We start from the raw sequence: 17,071 nt of genomic DNA, 5'->3' as shown, positions 1-17,071 counted from the left end.
CTTCAAAATAATTTTATATATACCTTGCATTTTAAAACTAGAGTAATATTTATATATGTGTATAAAAATCTTGTATATCAAAATCAAATGGGACATTTATGATAATACTTTATTGAGAGGATTAACTAATAGTTTGATGACACTAGAGAGAGGCTTTAGGATTTCACATTGGTTCTTCTCCTTGGACCTCTCTAGTTAGATTTCCATTAAAAATTTTTTGTTGCCGAAACCGGTTTGGCTCAGTGGATAGAGCGTCGGCCTGTGGACTGAAGGGTCCCGGGTTCGATTCCGGTCAAGGGCATGTACCTGGGTTGCGGGCACATCCCAGTAGGAGATGTGCAGGAGGCAGCTGATTTGATGTTTCTCTCTCATCGATGTTTCTAACTCTCTATCTCTTTCCCTTCCTCTCTGTAAAAAATCAATAAAACATATTAAAAAAATAAATTTTTTGTTGTCGTTGTTTTAAAAATTTATTCTCCTCCTATCCCTACTTAAAATTTTTATAAGCAACTATCAAGCTATTTGTCATTTCTCCCACAAATATTTCTATAAGTATCTCTAACTGATATGGATTTTAGAAAACAGTCACCAAGCTATTATTACACACATCAAAATAATAATTTCTTAATATGATCTAATAGCAGTTAGATATTTTTATTGATGAAGGAAATACAGAAAAAATAATTATCAATTTCTTGATGAAAGTAAAGTAGAAAGAATGGTTGAAAAAAGAGGAAGTCTTATTATAAGGATAAGAAAGCAGATTTTGACTCATTATATAAAGTTTTTAATAATTTAAACTACTGAACATTGAAAAAGATTCTCTCATAAGATAATGAGCTTTCTGGGAGGCAGAACTAGACATTAAACTATCATTCAAAAAAGATTAAAATGTTTTATGACCAACAAAACTTTTCAAAAAGATTCTTTCCCCCAAATTCAATCTGCAAATATTGGAATGGAATATTCTCAAGCAGATCAATTTCAACTTTTAGTGGCTTGGAATTCAAACATGATTATAATTGTAATGATGAATAATTCGTTAGGATGTACCTATCCAAAAAAGGATTGCTTATCATCATTTATGACGCCTTTTCATGTGCTTGAAATACAAACAACCCTGAATATAGCTATAAAGAAAGAGCATTCAACAGACTGAAAAGCAGAAAATAACCTGTGGCCTATGAAGTCATGAAAGCTCCAACTACTCAATCTTTGAGGTAAAGAATATATAAATTAAACTCAGTTTTACTTTGACATTTATGTTCTTCAAGATTAGTATCTAGTTAGTTTATTTACTTTTTAAAAGGAAAGGACTTAACCAACTTACTATCTAACTAGAATAAAAACAGTATTTTTATATTTTTAAAAAATCCTTACCTGAAAATGTTTTATTGATTTTTTTAGAGAGAAAGGAAGAGGAAAAGGGGGTGGGAGGGAGGAAGGGAGAGAGAGAAGGAGAGAGAGAGAGAGAAGGGGAGGGAGGGAGGGAGGGAGGGAGAGAGAGAGTAGAGAGAGAGATTGAAACATCGATGACAGAGAGAGAAACAGCGATCAGTTGCCTCTTGCATGCACCTCAACCAGGGATCGAACTCGCAACCTAGGTATGTGCCCGGGAACTGAACCTGCAACCTTTTGGTATACAGGACAACATTCCAACCAACTGAGCCACATAGGCCAGGTTCTGTTCTTCTGTTTACATGTAATACTCTATTCAAAACTTTCTGGGGGTTAAATGAGTACTTTACTTTTTAAACAGTGACACTGTCTTCAAGAAGAATTCTTTACATAGTATCCTATATATAAAACATGAATAGGTTCCTCAAGCAATTTAAATTTTCACTGTTCGATAGGAAACATGTAAGTTTTTGTACATCATCAGATCCCTTCACTCTCTCTAATCACATTTTGTAAATTACTTTTCTAGAGGAATTTCCTTTATTAAGAAAGCTGTGTTGAGCAAAGATATCAAGCTTACCACTTGAATGCTGTTCTAAAAAACATAAACTAATAAAGTCTTGAAATGTGCAATACTGACATGTGAAAATAGAAATAATGAAGTTGGGAGTATAAATATAAAGATTCTGCTCATGTTCTTCTGTAAAATATTTTCCTAACAATGTTTAGGCATATTCTGAATAGGGTAACTATATATTTTATTACCCAAATAGGGACACTTGAAGCAAAAGATGACACTTAGTAATTACATAACTAATACTGTTGTGGCAAACTGGGGTATATGGTGACCCTAATTATCAATCAAACCTATGTAAGCAACTCCAGGACATGCAACAGTATTAAGACTCTAATTACTAGAGAAATTAACAATCTAGTTTTGTGGAACACAACTTCAGAGATGCAGGCACAATTCTGAGACATTCAAAGACCTGTAAGATTCATCAGAGTAGTTAGGAGGTGGTCTAAAATTAAGTGTTTGGAATAGGAGAATTCAATAAAGGAGTAAATAAGTAAAATGCTTCAAAGAACTTCATAATTTTCTCTGATGCAGAAATAATTTGGGATCCTACTGTCCTCACTTTCACTATCACAATAAAGCTTAAATAAAATTAGAGGTGATTTGTCAATTTAATTTGTATTGGACTTAAAACTCAGACTATCAATCTTTGAGGATAGAGACATTATAATTCATTTACTAGCACTCAGTGCCTGGCCCTCAGTAAATGTTTTCTGAATGAATTTATTTGTTGAACTTAATATTCTAAATATTAAAATTTATATCAAAGCCTTCATTAAAAAAAGCACATTTAAAAAATTCCAAGTCAACACTGTAATTATCTCCTGTTGTAAAACTCATCAGAAACTATATGTTTGGATCTGCTTTAAAATAATCCTGTAGGTAAGGGAGGGGAATTAAAAAATGAAACAAAATTGCCAGATGTAATAATTATTAAAGCTGAATGATAGGGGTGTGTGTAGAGGGGTGAAGGGGATCAATTTCCATATTATAAGGAAATTTTTTAAGAAGCCAACCTGAAATCTACTGAACATCCTGGCTTTATTAAACATGAGTTTACTTTTCTTTGAAAGTATTAGTCAAAATTCTTACCACATTTATGTCTAAGTTCAATATACCTGTAGCATTAGGTGCAGATTTGTTACTTTCTGTGCAGACCAGCCAGAATTTTCATCTCCAACTTCAAACCAAGGTTTCATACGTTGAATATATGAGCCTTCTTTAAAAAAATTTTGATTGGAATTGTTGTTTTTTAACAAGTTTTGGAGCAGAATCAGACAATCTTCCACTACTATACCTGAGGAAAGAATGTAAAATGGAAGTGTTAAGGATGATAAAACCTGAAGGAAAATTCAATCTCTAAACTTTAAAAAAAAAGAGAGAGGGAGAAATCTCCATACTCAACATCTCTTCAGTATGGCAAGGCAGAGAGCTGTTCTGACTCCTGACCACAATCTGTGTGCTCTTTCTCAGGTCCTCTAATGATCTCTTTGACTTCTATGTTCAACTATGTACATATGTGCTACCTTAGTAATTCACATATTTTCTTCAAATGCCAGGTTAAATATAATTTCTTCAGGAATAATCACCAAGACCCAGTGACTAACTTAGCTAGCATCACTAGCTACATGCTTTCATAGTAGCCTGTTCCTTTTATTTTGCTGCAGTATCTGTCTTCTCCAATAGATTATAATTCATGAAGACAGGAATTTGTGAATGCCGTACTAGGATACAGTGACCTACTTTGTATCCGCTGCAGAGACAGAGACAAGATATCATGTATATACATAATAGGTCACCATTAAATATTTGCTGAATGAATTAATCATACCTTAATTTCTAAGAACCATTAGACATTATTGCCTCTCTGTCTCTTCCTTGAAACTTCCTCTTCCCTTGGTTCCTAAAACACTTGCTCTTTCCTGGTTTTCCTTAGGGATCTTTGGCCACTCCTCTGGCTTCCTTCCTATCATTCATGATTGTGTTCTGCATTTTCTTCTTTGTTTACAAAATATACTCTCCAGAGTAGTTTCATCCACACAACAGGTTACACTTTTATCATAGCTGAAGCTCTCCAACTACTGATTCCACTTTATCAAGTGCTAGTTTAACCAATGATCTGTTTCTCTCAATGAAGCATATGGATGATGCTGGATGCTCACAGCTAGCAGGTTCCTTTGTGCAGTACACCTCCACTTCTGCTCTTAGTAGCTAAGCTTTATGTCTATAATAATCAATTTTTAAACATTAATATACTTTATTTCTCTCCCTTCACTTCTCCTACTATCATCATTTAGCATTAGTGTGGCACATTTGTTGTGACTCATGAACAAATACTGATACATTATTCAAGTCCATAGTTTACATTAGGATTCACTCTTTGTGTTGTACAGTTCTATGGGTTGACATATGTACAATGTCATGTATCTGCCAGTACAGTTATCATACAGAATAGTTTCATACTTTAAAATCCTGTGTTATACCTATTCATTCCTCTTTCCCCCGAATCCCTGGCAACGGTCTCTATATAGTTTTGTCTTTTACAGATGTCAGTTGGTTAGATCATAGAAAATGTGAACTTTCAGATGGGCTTATTTAACTTAGCAATACGCATTTAAGGTTCCTCCATGTCTTTTCATGGTTTGCTAACTTTTTATTGTGAAGGACATTTTGGTTGCTTTCAAGTTTTGGCAATTGTGAAGAAAGTTGCTATAAACGTTCATGCGCAGGATTTTGTGTGGATATAAATTTTCCACTCATTTGGGTAAGTATCAAGGTGAGTGACTGTTGGATTGAGTGATAAAAGTATGTTTAGCTTGGTAAGAAACCGCCAAAATGTACTCCAAAGTGGTTGTATCAATTTGCATTCCCACTAGCAATGAATGAGAGTTTCTATAGTACTACATCCTTGCCTGCTTTTGGTATTGTCAGTGTTCTAGATTTTTGCCATTTTAATAGCATGTAGTGATAGCTCATTATTTTAATTTGCATTTTCCTAATGACATATAATTTTGAGCATCTCTTCATGTGCTATTTGCCATCTATATCTCTTCTTTGGTAATGTGTTTGTTCACTTTTGTCCATTTTATAATTGGGCTGTTTATTGTTGAATTTCAAGAGTCCACTGTATAATTTGGATACAAGTCCTTTTTCAGATATGTATTATTTTCTTCCAGTCTGTGGCCTATCTTTTCATCTTCTATTTTAAAATTTATTTGTATCATTTTTAATTTTTCAATTATAGTTGACATACAATATTATATTAGTTTCAGGTGTATACCCCAGTGATTAGACATTACATAACTTACTAAGTGATCATCCCAATAAATCTCCCACCCATCTGACATCATACATAGTTATTTGAATATTACTGACTATATTCCTTATGCTATACTTTATATCCCCATGACTATTCTGTAACAACCAATCTGTACTTCTAAATTCCTTCACCTTCTTCACCATCCCCCAGCCCCTCTCACATCTAGCAACCATCAAAATCTTTGAGTCTGTTTCTGTTCTGCTTGTTTAGTTTTTTAGATTCAATTATTGATAGATATATATTTATTGCCATTTTACTGTTCATATTTTTTATCTTTTTCCCCCTTTATTTTTCTTAAAGAAGACCTTTTAACCTTTCATGTAATATTGGTTTGGTGGTAATAAATTTCTTTAGCTTTTTCTTATGTGGGAAGCTCTTTATATGTCTTTTGAATCTAAATGATAGCTTTGCTGGGTAATCCTGATTGTAGGTCCTTGCTTTTTATCATTTTGAATATTTCTTGCCAATCCCTACTGGCCTGCAAAGTTTCTGTTGAGAAATCAGCTGACACTGGGAGCTCCCTTGTTGGTAACTAATTGCTTTTTTCTTGCTGCTTTTAAGATTCTCTCTTTGTCTTTAACCTTTTGCATTTTAATTATTATGTGTCTTGGTGTGGGCCTCCCTCAGCTTATCTTGTTTGAAACTCTCTGTGCTTCCTGGATTCATATGTCTATTTCTTTCACCAGGTTAGGGAAGTTTTCTGTCATTCTTTTATCAAATAGGTTTTCAATTTCTTGCTCTCTTTCTGGCACCCCCATGATGTGAATGTTGGTACACTTGAAGTTGTCCTAGAGGCTCCTTACACTACCTTCATTTTTTTTGGATTCACTTTTCTTTTTGTTGTTCTGATTGGGTGTTTTTGTACTTCCTTATATTCCAAATCACTAATTTGATTCTCAGCTTCATCTACTCTACTGTTGATTCCCTGTAAATTATTCTTCATTTCAGTTAGTGACTGGTTCTTTTTTATGGTGTTGAAGTTCTCACTAAGTTCACTGAGAATCCTTATAACCAATGTTTTGAATTCTGCATTTACATTACTTATCTCCATTTTGTTTAGAATTTTGTTCTGTTCTTTCATTTGAAACATGTTTCTTTGTCCCCTCATTTGGCAGCCTTCCTGTGTTTGTTTCTATGTCTTAGGTAGAGCTGCTGCATCTCCCAGGCTTGGTAAAGTGGCCTAATGTAGTAGGTATCTTGTAGGGTTCACCTGAGTTGGGCACTCCATGTATGCCCCTATGTGGGCTATGTATGCCCTCCTGTTGTAGTTGAGGCTTGACTGCTGTTGGCACATCAGTGGACAGGATTTACCCCCAGGTTGATTGGCTGCAAGGACTGGCTATGACCACGGACCACCACAGAGGACCAACTGTGCAGGAGCCCACCCCAACAGAGCAGAACTTACATCAGTGGGGCTATGGTGCCCACTTGAATCCACCCTGTGTCACTTGTGGAAGTGACTGGGTGATGCTTTGATGTAGTTTGAAGCTGTCCACTGGTTGCTGGCTCTGGGGCCTCCTAGGAGGTGCAGGCAAAGGTGAGCCACCATGTGTGTTCTGCCTGGGGCCACCCAGCATGAACTACAAAGCAATCTGCAGATGGCTGTTACTTGTGCTGGGCTTAGAGGTGCCCAGGTAAGGCTAACTGCGAACCAAAGTTGGACACTGCTAGTGCCACGCCTGGGGACAACTTAGCAAAAGGTACAGGGCACACCAAGGCCAGATGTGGCTTGAGAGATTTTAGAAAAGTCTAAAAAAGTGTCAGCAAAGATAGGTCATTATATAGAAAAGCCACATGGGTGGGATGGGATTTCAGGGAATCAACAGGGCAGGGCAAACGGTGTGAGCCAGGTTGACAGAGACTCATATATGTTGCCCTTCTGCCAGCTTTGTTGGTAGAGGGCTCAAAAAACAAAAAAAAACAAACCCCAAAAAGGCCTCTGCCAGCATTTTTCTCTGGGAAAAAGCTGACACCCCAGCTCTTGCCCTGATGCCAAATACTTCAGTTCCTCCTTGTATGTCCCTGGTGCCTTTCGAACTGCTATCCCAGTGCTGGAACTCTGAAAGAGTAAGTCAGAGTAAGTCTGTGTGCAGGCCCTTTAAGAGGAACTGCCTGGGACTCCAGAAGCCCTCCATTTCACTCAGCCACAATGAATGCCCTTTGGTTTCCACAGCCAAAAATTGTGGGGACTTCTCCTCCTGGCACTGGAACCCTGGGCTGGGTGGCCTGGTGTGGGACTGGTAAAGAACTACACCAAAGCATCATCTAGTCCTCCTCAGGGGAGACCTCCACAGCAGAGATATTCCTCCCGATTTTTATCTACCACATGTGAATGTGGGACCATCCTGTTCTTCAACTCCATCCCTCCTACCAATCTCATGTGGCTTTTAATTTAAATCTTTAGTTGTAGGACTTCCATTCATCTAGGTTTCAGGTGGTTCTGAATAATGCTTATTTTGTAGTTTAGTTTTAGTTTTTTTTTAAAAATGTATTTTATTGATTTTTTACAGAGAGGAAGGGAGAGGGATAGAGAGTTAGAAACATCCATGAGAGAGAAACATCGATCAGCTGCCTCTTGCACACCCCCTCCTGGGGATGTGCCCGCAACCAAGGTACATGCCTTTGACCGGAATTGAACCCGGGACCCTTCAGTCCACAGGCCGACGCTCCATCCACTGAGCCAAACCGTTTAGGGCTAGTTTTAGTTTTGATGTGGTTGTTGGAGAAGGAGGTGAGTACTGCATTTACCTACACCACCATCTTGATCAGAAGTCTCTTTTCATTTTCTTAAACAGAATGTTTTGCTGAGAAATTTTCAATTTTAATGAATTCCCACTTATCATTTTTCTTTCATGGATTATGCTTTTGGTATTGTATCTAAAAATAAATTTCTTTTGTTCACAAATGTATCATGCTATTTGCACTGATTATTAATTATTATGTAAACTGCCAAAACATGAGAACAGAGCTATTTTTATGAAAACTATGTTTGCATCTGGCAAAACTCAAAACTCAATAAAAGCAAGTCATTAAAAATGACTACTGTTATGCAGGGGTAATACAAGTCTAAAATAAGGAAAGTAATTGTAAAAACCCATACAGATCCTGCACTCCATTTTAAGGAAACCAAAATGCAAATCCTACATAATGTATTATAGGTGTGACGTATGCAAGAAAGATGGTGAAAAACTCCAATCAGCAGACCCATATTCAAAGAAAAAGTTCTGGCTCTAACTCAAAAGTTTAGTGTAGAAATTATATTTAAAAATTTATTATATTTAACTTAAAATGTTGAAGGTGCACATTTTAAATACTTTTAAGGAATCTCTAATTTAACCAGTCCTGATCTCTCCAGAAGGAAGGCTTCCTTACCTCATGTTGCTCAACCATGTGACTGATCCTCACACCTCATGAGGAGGAACCACTATATCTGTCTCTTATGTAGGACCATAAATCTCCATTAAATAAGATCTGCCATTAGGACCATCTGAAGGCTCTGGAGGAAACAGAATATCAAAGCCCTCACTATAACTGGCAGGCCTTCCTTCCAGTGTGCAAAATGAATTCTAGATCTGAGGGCCAGTACCAGTTACAAGGAGCTATTGGAACTTGTCTTAGCAACCCTTAAGACTAGGTAATTCCACCTTGCCTTAAAATCCCGTTTTCCTCAGAAAATATGCACCTCTGGTCATATATGCTCTTCCATTTTCTCATCTTAGAAATGCTTCCTCTCCCCATTTAATTTCTTTTCAAACTCTTTCATGATGCTACCTCAAACTCCAAAATACTGGTTAATAAACCTATTACACCCTCAATTATTTCATGAAATGCTTCTTTTCTTTAACGAAACTGCATTATCCTGGAATGTTCTCAAGTTAGGGCAATTCATGTTCATTTCCATGTTCTTAAGAGTCAGGATATGGAATCTATCCATATAGATTATGGATAGCACAGTGTATTTTCCAGAGATCATAGTTCCTTTACCTTGTCAAAAAAAAAAAACCACACCTGTTTCCTTGAGGCTCAGGCCATCTGGCTGTACCATATCTTATAATTATGTAACAAATTCATGATCACTACTCTTTGTTCACTGAAAACATCACTGGCCTCTCACTCAAAGTCTTCTTCCTCAAAGTTTGCTGTCACTCTTAATTTCAAGTTCAGTGACAATTGATCTAATACCTAGACCTCAGTTCCTTGGTGTCATCTTAAGAGATAATTCTCTATTACTAAAACCTCCTATCTTCCTAGCTCAAGAATTCTCAATATATCTGTACTATGCCTTCCCTGAGATGTTCAATCCATTAAAAAGTCTTTCTCCCTTTTTAGAAACCTCCTGTCTTTACTTCCTTCCCTATATAAATAAGATTATATAGATCTTCATTTCTTCCACTTTATAGATAATATGCTAAACTCTCTTGTCTTTTCATAGCACCTTCTTAGAAAAGGCACAATACTGTGAAAAATCACCTGCCTGGCTTTTTTTCTACATCTTCACCTAGGTAGCTGAGTATTTGGGGTGATGACGAGGGGGCAATCTACTCTTCTGTAAAATCATGGTCAACACCATTAATGAGGCCTTTATCCCTGTCTTGAAATTTCCTAATTAAAATATTCAACTAACTCTCCTATTTTCCAAAAGGTAATTTTTTAATCTCCTTAATTAACTATGTCCTCTTCTTTCGCTCTTTGAATATGACTCTTCCTTCAATTCAACTCCCCTTCTTCTCCTATCTTAAGTCAATTCCTTCCTCTACCCTGGATGTCATTTCTTTCTCCTTTTTGGGTATTAAGTACCACTGATTGATCATCCTCTCTCTCCTGTATTTCTCCCATCTCCCCTTGCTTATATGATTGGAGTCTCTCCCATTTTAAAAGAAAAAGCCCTCATAGATTAAAGGAAAAGAATGATCTGATAATTCCCATATATGTAGAAAGAAATCATTTACTAAAATTCAAGATTCATTCATGATAAAAACACTTAGTAAAAATCAAACTTAATGGTAAAGGCATCAACATTTTTATTAAGGTCAGCAACATTCAACACCATAAAGATTCTAATTAAATAAATAAGATGAAAAGAAAAGTGGTATAAGAATTGAAAAGGGAAAAAAAAGATTACTCTTGCCCTAACCAGTCTGGCTCAGTGGATAGAGCATCTACCTGTGGACTGAAGGGTCCCAGGTTTGATTCCGGTCAAGGGCATGTACCTTGGTTGTGGGCACATCCCTAGGAGGGGGTGTGCAGGAGGCAGCTGATAGATGTTTCTCTCTCATCGATGTTTCTAATTCTCTGTCTTCCTCTCTGTAAAAAATCAATTAAATATATTTTTTAAAAAAAGATTACTCTTATTTGTAGAAAATGTGATTATATACACAAAAAGCCTAATAGAACTAATTGGATATAAGATCAATATACAAAAATCAAGTAGTAACCACCAATTTGAGGATGTAATAGAAAAAGATTCTGTTCATATGGTAACAAACACTGTAAAATGCCTAAGAATGAATCTACTAAAAAAGGTATAAGATTCTTTTGCTCAAAATTATAAAACATGACTGAAAGACATAAAACCTGAATAAATTAAGAGATATACCATGGTTTATGGGTGGAAAAGTCAATACAGTAAACATGGCTATTCTCCTTAATCTGTAAAGTCAATATATTTCCAAGCAAAATTCCAACAGGGATTTTCATAGAACTTGACTAGTAGACAAGTTGCATTCAAATGAAAGGACAAAAAAGAAAAGGCATGTTAATACAATTCTGAAAAGAGCCAAGACAGGAGACTTTTCCTCTATTCTAAAAGGTAGGAAAACTTTAGTAATTAAGATTGTTATTTTGGTAGAGAGTTAGACAGACTATTGGAACAGAACACAGAACTCACAAACAGACCTTCATACATATGAAAATTTAATTACAAACTTCATACCATTGTTCAAATGCAAAATCCATATTAATTAAATGTAAAAGACAAAATTTTAAAGTCTTTAGTAGAAGAAAATGATGGAAAATCTCTTTACGACCTTGAGTTAGAGACAGATATCGTACACAAGACACAAAAACATAAACTATAAAATAGTGATTACATTAAAATTTTAAATTTTAATAGAAACACTATAAACAGACTAGAAGATGTATAATGAACAAAGGATTAGTATCCAGAATACATAAAGAATTTCCAGTAACCAACTGGAAAGAAAAAATGGTCTTATACTAAAATGGGCAAGTAGATAATTCAGAGGGTAAAAGACAAACAAAGAAAAATAGATGGTAAATATATCCATAAAATTATGCTTAATCTCATGAGTTTAAAGAAATGAAATAAAATCTCAAGAGGTACCATCTCACATCCATCAAATATGCAAACAAGAATCGACAAGGATGTGAAAAAACAGAAACTTGGAAACACCGCTGATGGATAGATAAAACTACTTAAAAAAGCCATTTGGCAATATCTGATTAAAGATGATGCCCTAGTTAGTGTTCTCAGTGGTTAGAGCGGTAGCTCCCACACCTAAGAGTAATGGGTTCCATTTCCAGGTCAAGGGCAAATACCTGGGTTGCAGGTTTGATCCCCGGCTCTGGTTGAGGCACATGCAGAAGGCAACCAATCGATGTGTCTCTCTCACATCAATGTTTCTCTCTTTCTTCTTCCCTTCCCTTCCCTCCCCTCCCCTCCCCCCTCCCCTCCCTCTCTAAAAATCAATGGAAAAAAATTCTTGAGGATTAAAAAAGATGAAAAAAAGTATAATTCTATTTGTAGGTATATAACATAGAGAAACTTCATACAGAAATAGATACATGAAAACTTCACAACAGTTTATATTAGCAAAAACCAGATACAACCTAATTGTCAGTTCAATTAAAAAAATAATAAATCACAGTACATACTACAGAATGATATATAGCACTTAAAACTAATAGCAGAGTAACATGTATCAATATAAATAAATCTCAAAAAAATGTTGAATAAACAGTAAGATGTAAAATTATATTCAGAATACTCCTTATCTATATACTGTATATTGCAAAATAATACTATATATTGTTTAGCTATATAATACTATATATTGTTTATGAATATATTAGAGGCCTGGTGCAAGGATTTGTGCACTGGTGGGGTCCCTCGGCCTGGACTGTGGGGATCAGGCCGAAACCAGCTCTCTGGCATCCCCCAAGGAGTCATGGATTGCGAGAGGGTATAGGCCAGGCCGAGGGACTCCACCAGTGCATGACTGAGGCAGGGGAGGGACCGCAGGAAGGCTCCAGGGCATGTCCAGCCTGTCTTGCCCAGTCCCAATCGGGGCTGAATCGCTCAGTCCCGATTGGATCCAATTGGGGCTGGCTGGCTGGGAGGGACTGCGGGAGGGCTCCAGGGCGTGTCTAGACTGTCTTGCCCAGTCCCAATCGGCTGGACCCCAGCAGCAAGCTAACCTACCGGTCAAGCGTCTGCCCCCTGGTGGTTAGTGCATGTCACAGTGACTGGTCGAATGAACAGTCGGACACTTAGCATATTAGGCTTTTATATATATAGATGTTGTATAATGTGTATATATAGACTCACACAAATAAGTACTGAAAGTATGAAAGCACACATAGGAAGGAAAAACAACAAAATCAGAATATTGTGATCTTAGAGAAGGAAGGTTGGGGAAAATATTAGAATGGTTATACACTTAACTATCTGTTGTGTTTTATTTATTTAAAAAAATCTTGCCGTAACCGGTTTGGCTCAGTGGATAGAGCGTCGGCCTGCGGACTCAAGGGTCCCAGGTTTGATTCCGGTCAAGGGCATGTACCTTGGTTGCGGGCACATCCCCAGTGGGGAGTGTGCAGGAGGCAGCTGATCGATGTTTCTAACTCTCTATCCCTCTTCCTTCCTCTCTGTAAGAAAATCAATAAAATATATTTTTAAAAAAATCTGATACATGAATGGCAAAATGTAAGCATTTAATAGAGTTAAATGGTAGGTGCTCAAGTGTTTGTTATGCTATTTCTATTGTTTTCTGTATGTTTGAAATATTTCATGTCAATAAAAAATTTAAGAACATAAAAACCATCCATTGCTCCCTTGTAGGTGAGCACTGGCCCATACACCAAAAGGTTGCCAGTTCAATTTCTGGTCAGGGCACATGCCCAGGTTGTGGGCTTGATACCCAGTAGGGGGCATGCAGGAGGCAGATCAATGTTTCTATCTCACATCCATGTTTCTCTCTCTCTCCCCCTCTCCTTACCTCTCTCTCTAAAATCAAGAAAACAAATAAAAACAAAAAAACACACAAACATCCGTGTCAAACCTCCAGTTCATGTTTACCTCTCTCCCATGCCTTTTCCAAATTCCTTATATAAATTTTATTTACTATTCTACTTTCCCACTTGTAATTCACTCCTTGAGACTGCAATCTGGATTCTGAGGCAAATACTATTACACAACTGCTCTCACAAATGTCACTAATGATGTTCATGTTCTAAATCCCATAGACACATCTCTGCTACCCATTCCCCCGACCCTTCTAAAAACGCAGTTTTCCTCTTGTCTCTCAGCCTTTCCCTTCTCAGTCTCTTTTACCAACTACTCCTTTACTATCCCTTAACTATTGGCATACCTTAGGTTCTATCCTAGCATTTCCATTCTCATTCTGCACTCATCCTAAGTGACTCATCTAATCTTTCTTGTTTATCTAATTTTATTTTATTTATCATTTACTGTCTAAAGCAGTGGTTCTCACCCTGTGGGTCGCGACCCCTTTGGTGGTCGAACGACCCTTTCACAGGGGTCGCTAAGACCATCCTGCATATCAGATATTTACATTACGATTCATAACAGTAGCAACATTACAGTTGTGAAGTAGCAACGAAAATAATTTTATGGTTGGGTCACAACATGAGGAACTGTATTTAAAGGGCCAGAAGGTTGAGAACCACTGGTAAAGACTCTCAAATCTTTAGATTGGGGTAGAGGAAAAATAAACCAAAGTCAGAAGCATACACAAGGTGGGAAGGAAAACTAACAGAAAACTCTCCACCTAATAAGCTGAGAATTCAAAAGGCTTTATCTTCAGGGTGAGAGTGACCAGAAGTTAATTAGTCCTCATAGATCCTGCAGCCTCAGTTTGCATTGCCAGAGTGTTCTAGGAAGTCTCACGTCTTGAATTTGGATTAATGTGATCCCCCAAGGCTTGGCAGAAACTAACATATGCTTTCTCTGAAAGAAATTTCCTTCATACTAGGCTTTAAATTCCTATAAATAATTCTGTTAAGTACAACAACCCATAGTGAAAGATAACCATGTACTCAGAAAATATTGTACCATGCACAAGAATGAGCAGAGCAAAAGTACTAGACCCACAAAGACTGAAACTATTGGGATTATCAGACAGAGACTATGAAATAATTGTTTCTTATGTTCAAAGAAATAAAAGGTAGCTGAAAATAACTGCAGAGAAAAAGAAATTATATTAAAAAAAATCACACACATTTACTAAAGAACCAAACAGTACTTCCAGAAAAGAAACATTAAAAAGTCAATGGATTGCCCTGGCCTGTGGCTCAGTTGGTTGGAGCATCATCCTGTACACCAAAAAGTTGTGGGTTTGATTCCCAGTCAGGGCACATACCTAGGTTGCCCAGTGAGTGTGCGAACATGAAGCAACCAATGATCTCTCACATTGGTGTCTGTCTTTCTCTCTCTCAAACCAATTTGAAAAAAAAATAAAACATATCCTTGGGTTAGGATAAAAAAAACCTCATAAAAAGTCAATAGATGGATGTTAACTAAACTTACTGTGGTAATCATTTCAAAACATATGTAAATCAAATCATTATGCTGTACACTTTAAACTTATACAGTGCTGTATGTCAACTATATCTCAATATAATTGGAAAAAACCCTCAATGAAATGAACACATTTATTAGCAAATTAAATATAGGTGAAGAGAGAATTGTTGAAATAGAAAACAAATCAGAAGAAAAAATCCAGAATAAAGGTTGGAAAGACATAAAGATGGACAACACAGAAGAAAAAGTAAGACAATAGGTGACTGATGACTGATGACAGAGAATTGAATCCGAGTTTAAAAAGAGGAGAAAATGTGGCAGAGTGGTATTTGAAGAGATATAGCTGAGATTTCTCCAGAAATTATGATAGACACTAATCTAGATTCCAGATGCCTAACAAATATCAAACAGAATAAAAAGAAATCTATACACAACACATCATAGTGAAAAAAAGAATATAAAGTGAGAGTCCTCATTTCTTCCTTCAAGTGTATTCTCCAGAAATTAACAGTTTAGTGAGCACAAAAGGAATCACTTAAAATAAATATATTCATACTGTACCTCCATCACTGTTGCCCTCCTCTGTAATAATGTCCAGTAGTCTCTCAAAAGCATTTTCGAAAGCAACAATTTTCTGGATTGCGCCATTACTTCTTGTTAGTGCTTGTAGTAGTAAGACACCCTTATGGAGAAGAAAAATAATGTTTAGTGGAGTACAAGTTTTATAAGACATTTTAAAATTACTCTCAAAAACCATAGAATTTTAGAAGTGATAGGAATTTCACAAGTCCAATCCCTTTAATTCATAGATAAGGAAAACAAGGAGAGAGCCTAGGCTTAAATCCATGTCTACCAATTCCTAATTCAGTTCTCTTTTCACTGTAAACATAAACATACAATAATTCTTGCATATTCATCAATCACTATACAACTTTCATTGTGGTGTTAAGAGTTTAGCATTATATCTGTCTCAGGAATGCCTCTGCACATGCTTCACAACAGCAATGACATTAAATTGTGAATTCAAGAATATAAATCAATGAATATCATCACATTGTAGCACAGAAAATTCAGATATTCTTACGATTCCCCCCAATTTCCAACTCAATTCTGGCATATCCAGATTGAGACAATTCACAGTTTTGCTTCTGATCTTTAGCTTTTCTCAGCTCCTATTATGTTGGATTTTATTTACATACTAGAGGCCTGATGCACGAAATTCGTGCAAGGAGCTCGGCCCTCGCAGCCCCAGCTTTGTCCAAAGGTCGTCTGGAGGGTTGTTCTGCTGTCTGGTCTAATTAGCATATCAGCTCTTTATTATATACTATAGGATTCTGCAACCTCTCAACATTCAAGAAAAACTCACTGTTACCCATTTCTGCTTCTTTCACTATAAAACAAAGGAATAGCAAATAGGTGGTTCCAAAGTACCAAAGAGGCAAATTAGCTCTTTGCTATCAGTACTGGGCAGATAAGTATTCGCATAAGACAAAAAAATGCCCATGGCCTTATTGAGCTTGTTCTTTGAATTTTCCTGTCAAGTCTCAACATTAAGATGAGAAAGGCAAAAATGATTATTTTTAGATGTGAAATTTTCCTACTTAATGCTGCCAACTTGAGTTTAACTGCTAACAAAGGGAGGAAGAAATACAGTAGAAAGCATACTAAGGCTCTGAGTTTGATAAAGTGGGTTTAAAAAATGGTTGTCCTGATTACTAGTTGTGCAACTTTAAGCAAATTACATAAATTCTGAGTATTAGTACATTTATGTGTAAAACAAGGATAATATCTTTGTTACTTTTTTTATATGCGACTTTTAATTTCCCAGTACATGTGTTTCTTTTCCCTGTTAAGAAATATATTGCTCTAATCAAACACATCCACTAAAATGCTATTAAGAATGAAAGTATCTGATCTTGTCATTTGAAAGTATGAGGGCACCAATTCCTTACTTTAAAAACTGACAACTAAAAGGTTGATTTTATTTATCTGGTCT

General features: G+C 36.3%; 1 protein-coding gene across 6 annotated transcripts in view; it reads right to left on the bottom strand.

Moving 5' to 3' along the window:
• The window catches only part of USO1 (USO1 vesicle transport factor), a 76,032-nt gene that overhangs the window by 26,150 nt on the left and 32,811 nt on the right, over positions 1-17,071 (bottom strand). For all 6 annotated transcript variants that reach the window (XM_006103512.3, XM_006103509.3, XM_006103511.3 and 3 more), the window contains 2 exons: positions 15,637-15,757; positions 3,094-3,272 (listed from right to left, as the gene is read on the bottom strand). In XM_006103512.3, the coding sequence (XP_006103574.1) occupies positions 3,094-3,272; positions 15,637-15,757 (300 nt within the window). The remainder of the gene's footprint in view (positions 1-3,093; positions 3,273-15,636; positions 15,758-17,071) is intronic.

The sequence above is a fragment of the Myotis lucifugus genome, unplaced genomic scaffold (genome assembly GCF_000147115.1).
Source record: "Myotis lucifugus unplaced genomic scaffold, Myoluc2.0 scaffold_487, whole genome shotgun sequence".
NCBI classification, from domain to species: Eukaryota; Metazoa; Chordata; class Mammalia; order Chiroptera; family Vespertilionidae; genus Myotis; species Myotis lucifugus.
This window is presented reverse-complemented; position numbering and strand designations above follow the sequence as displayed.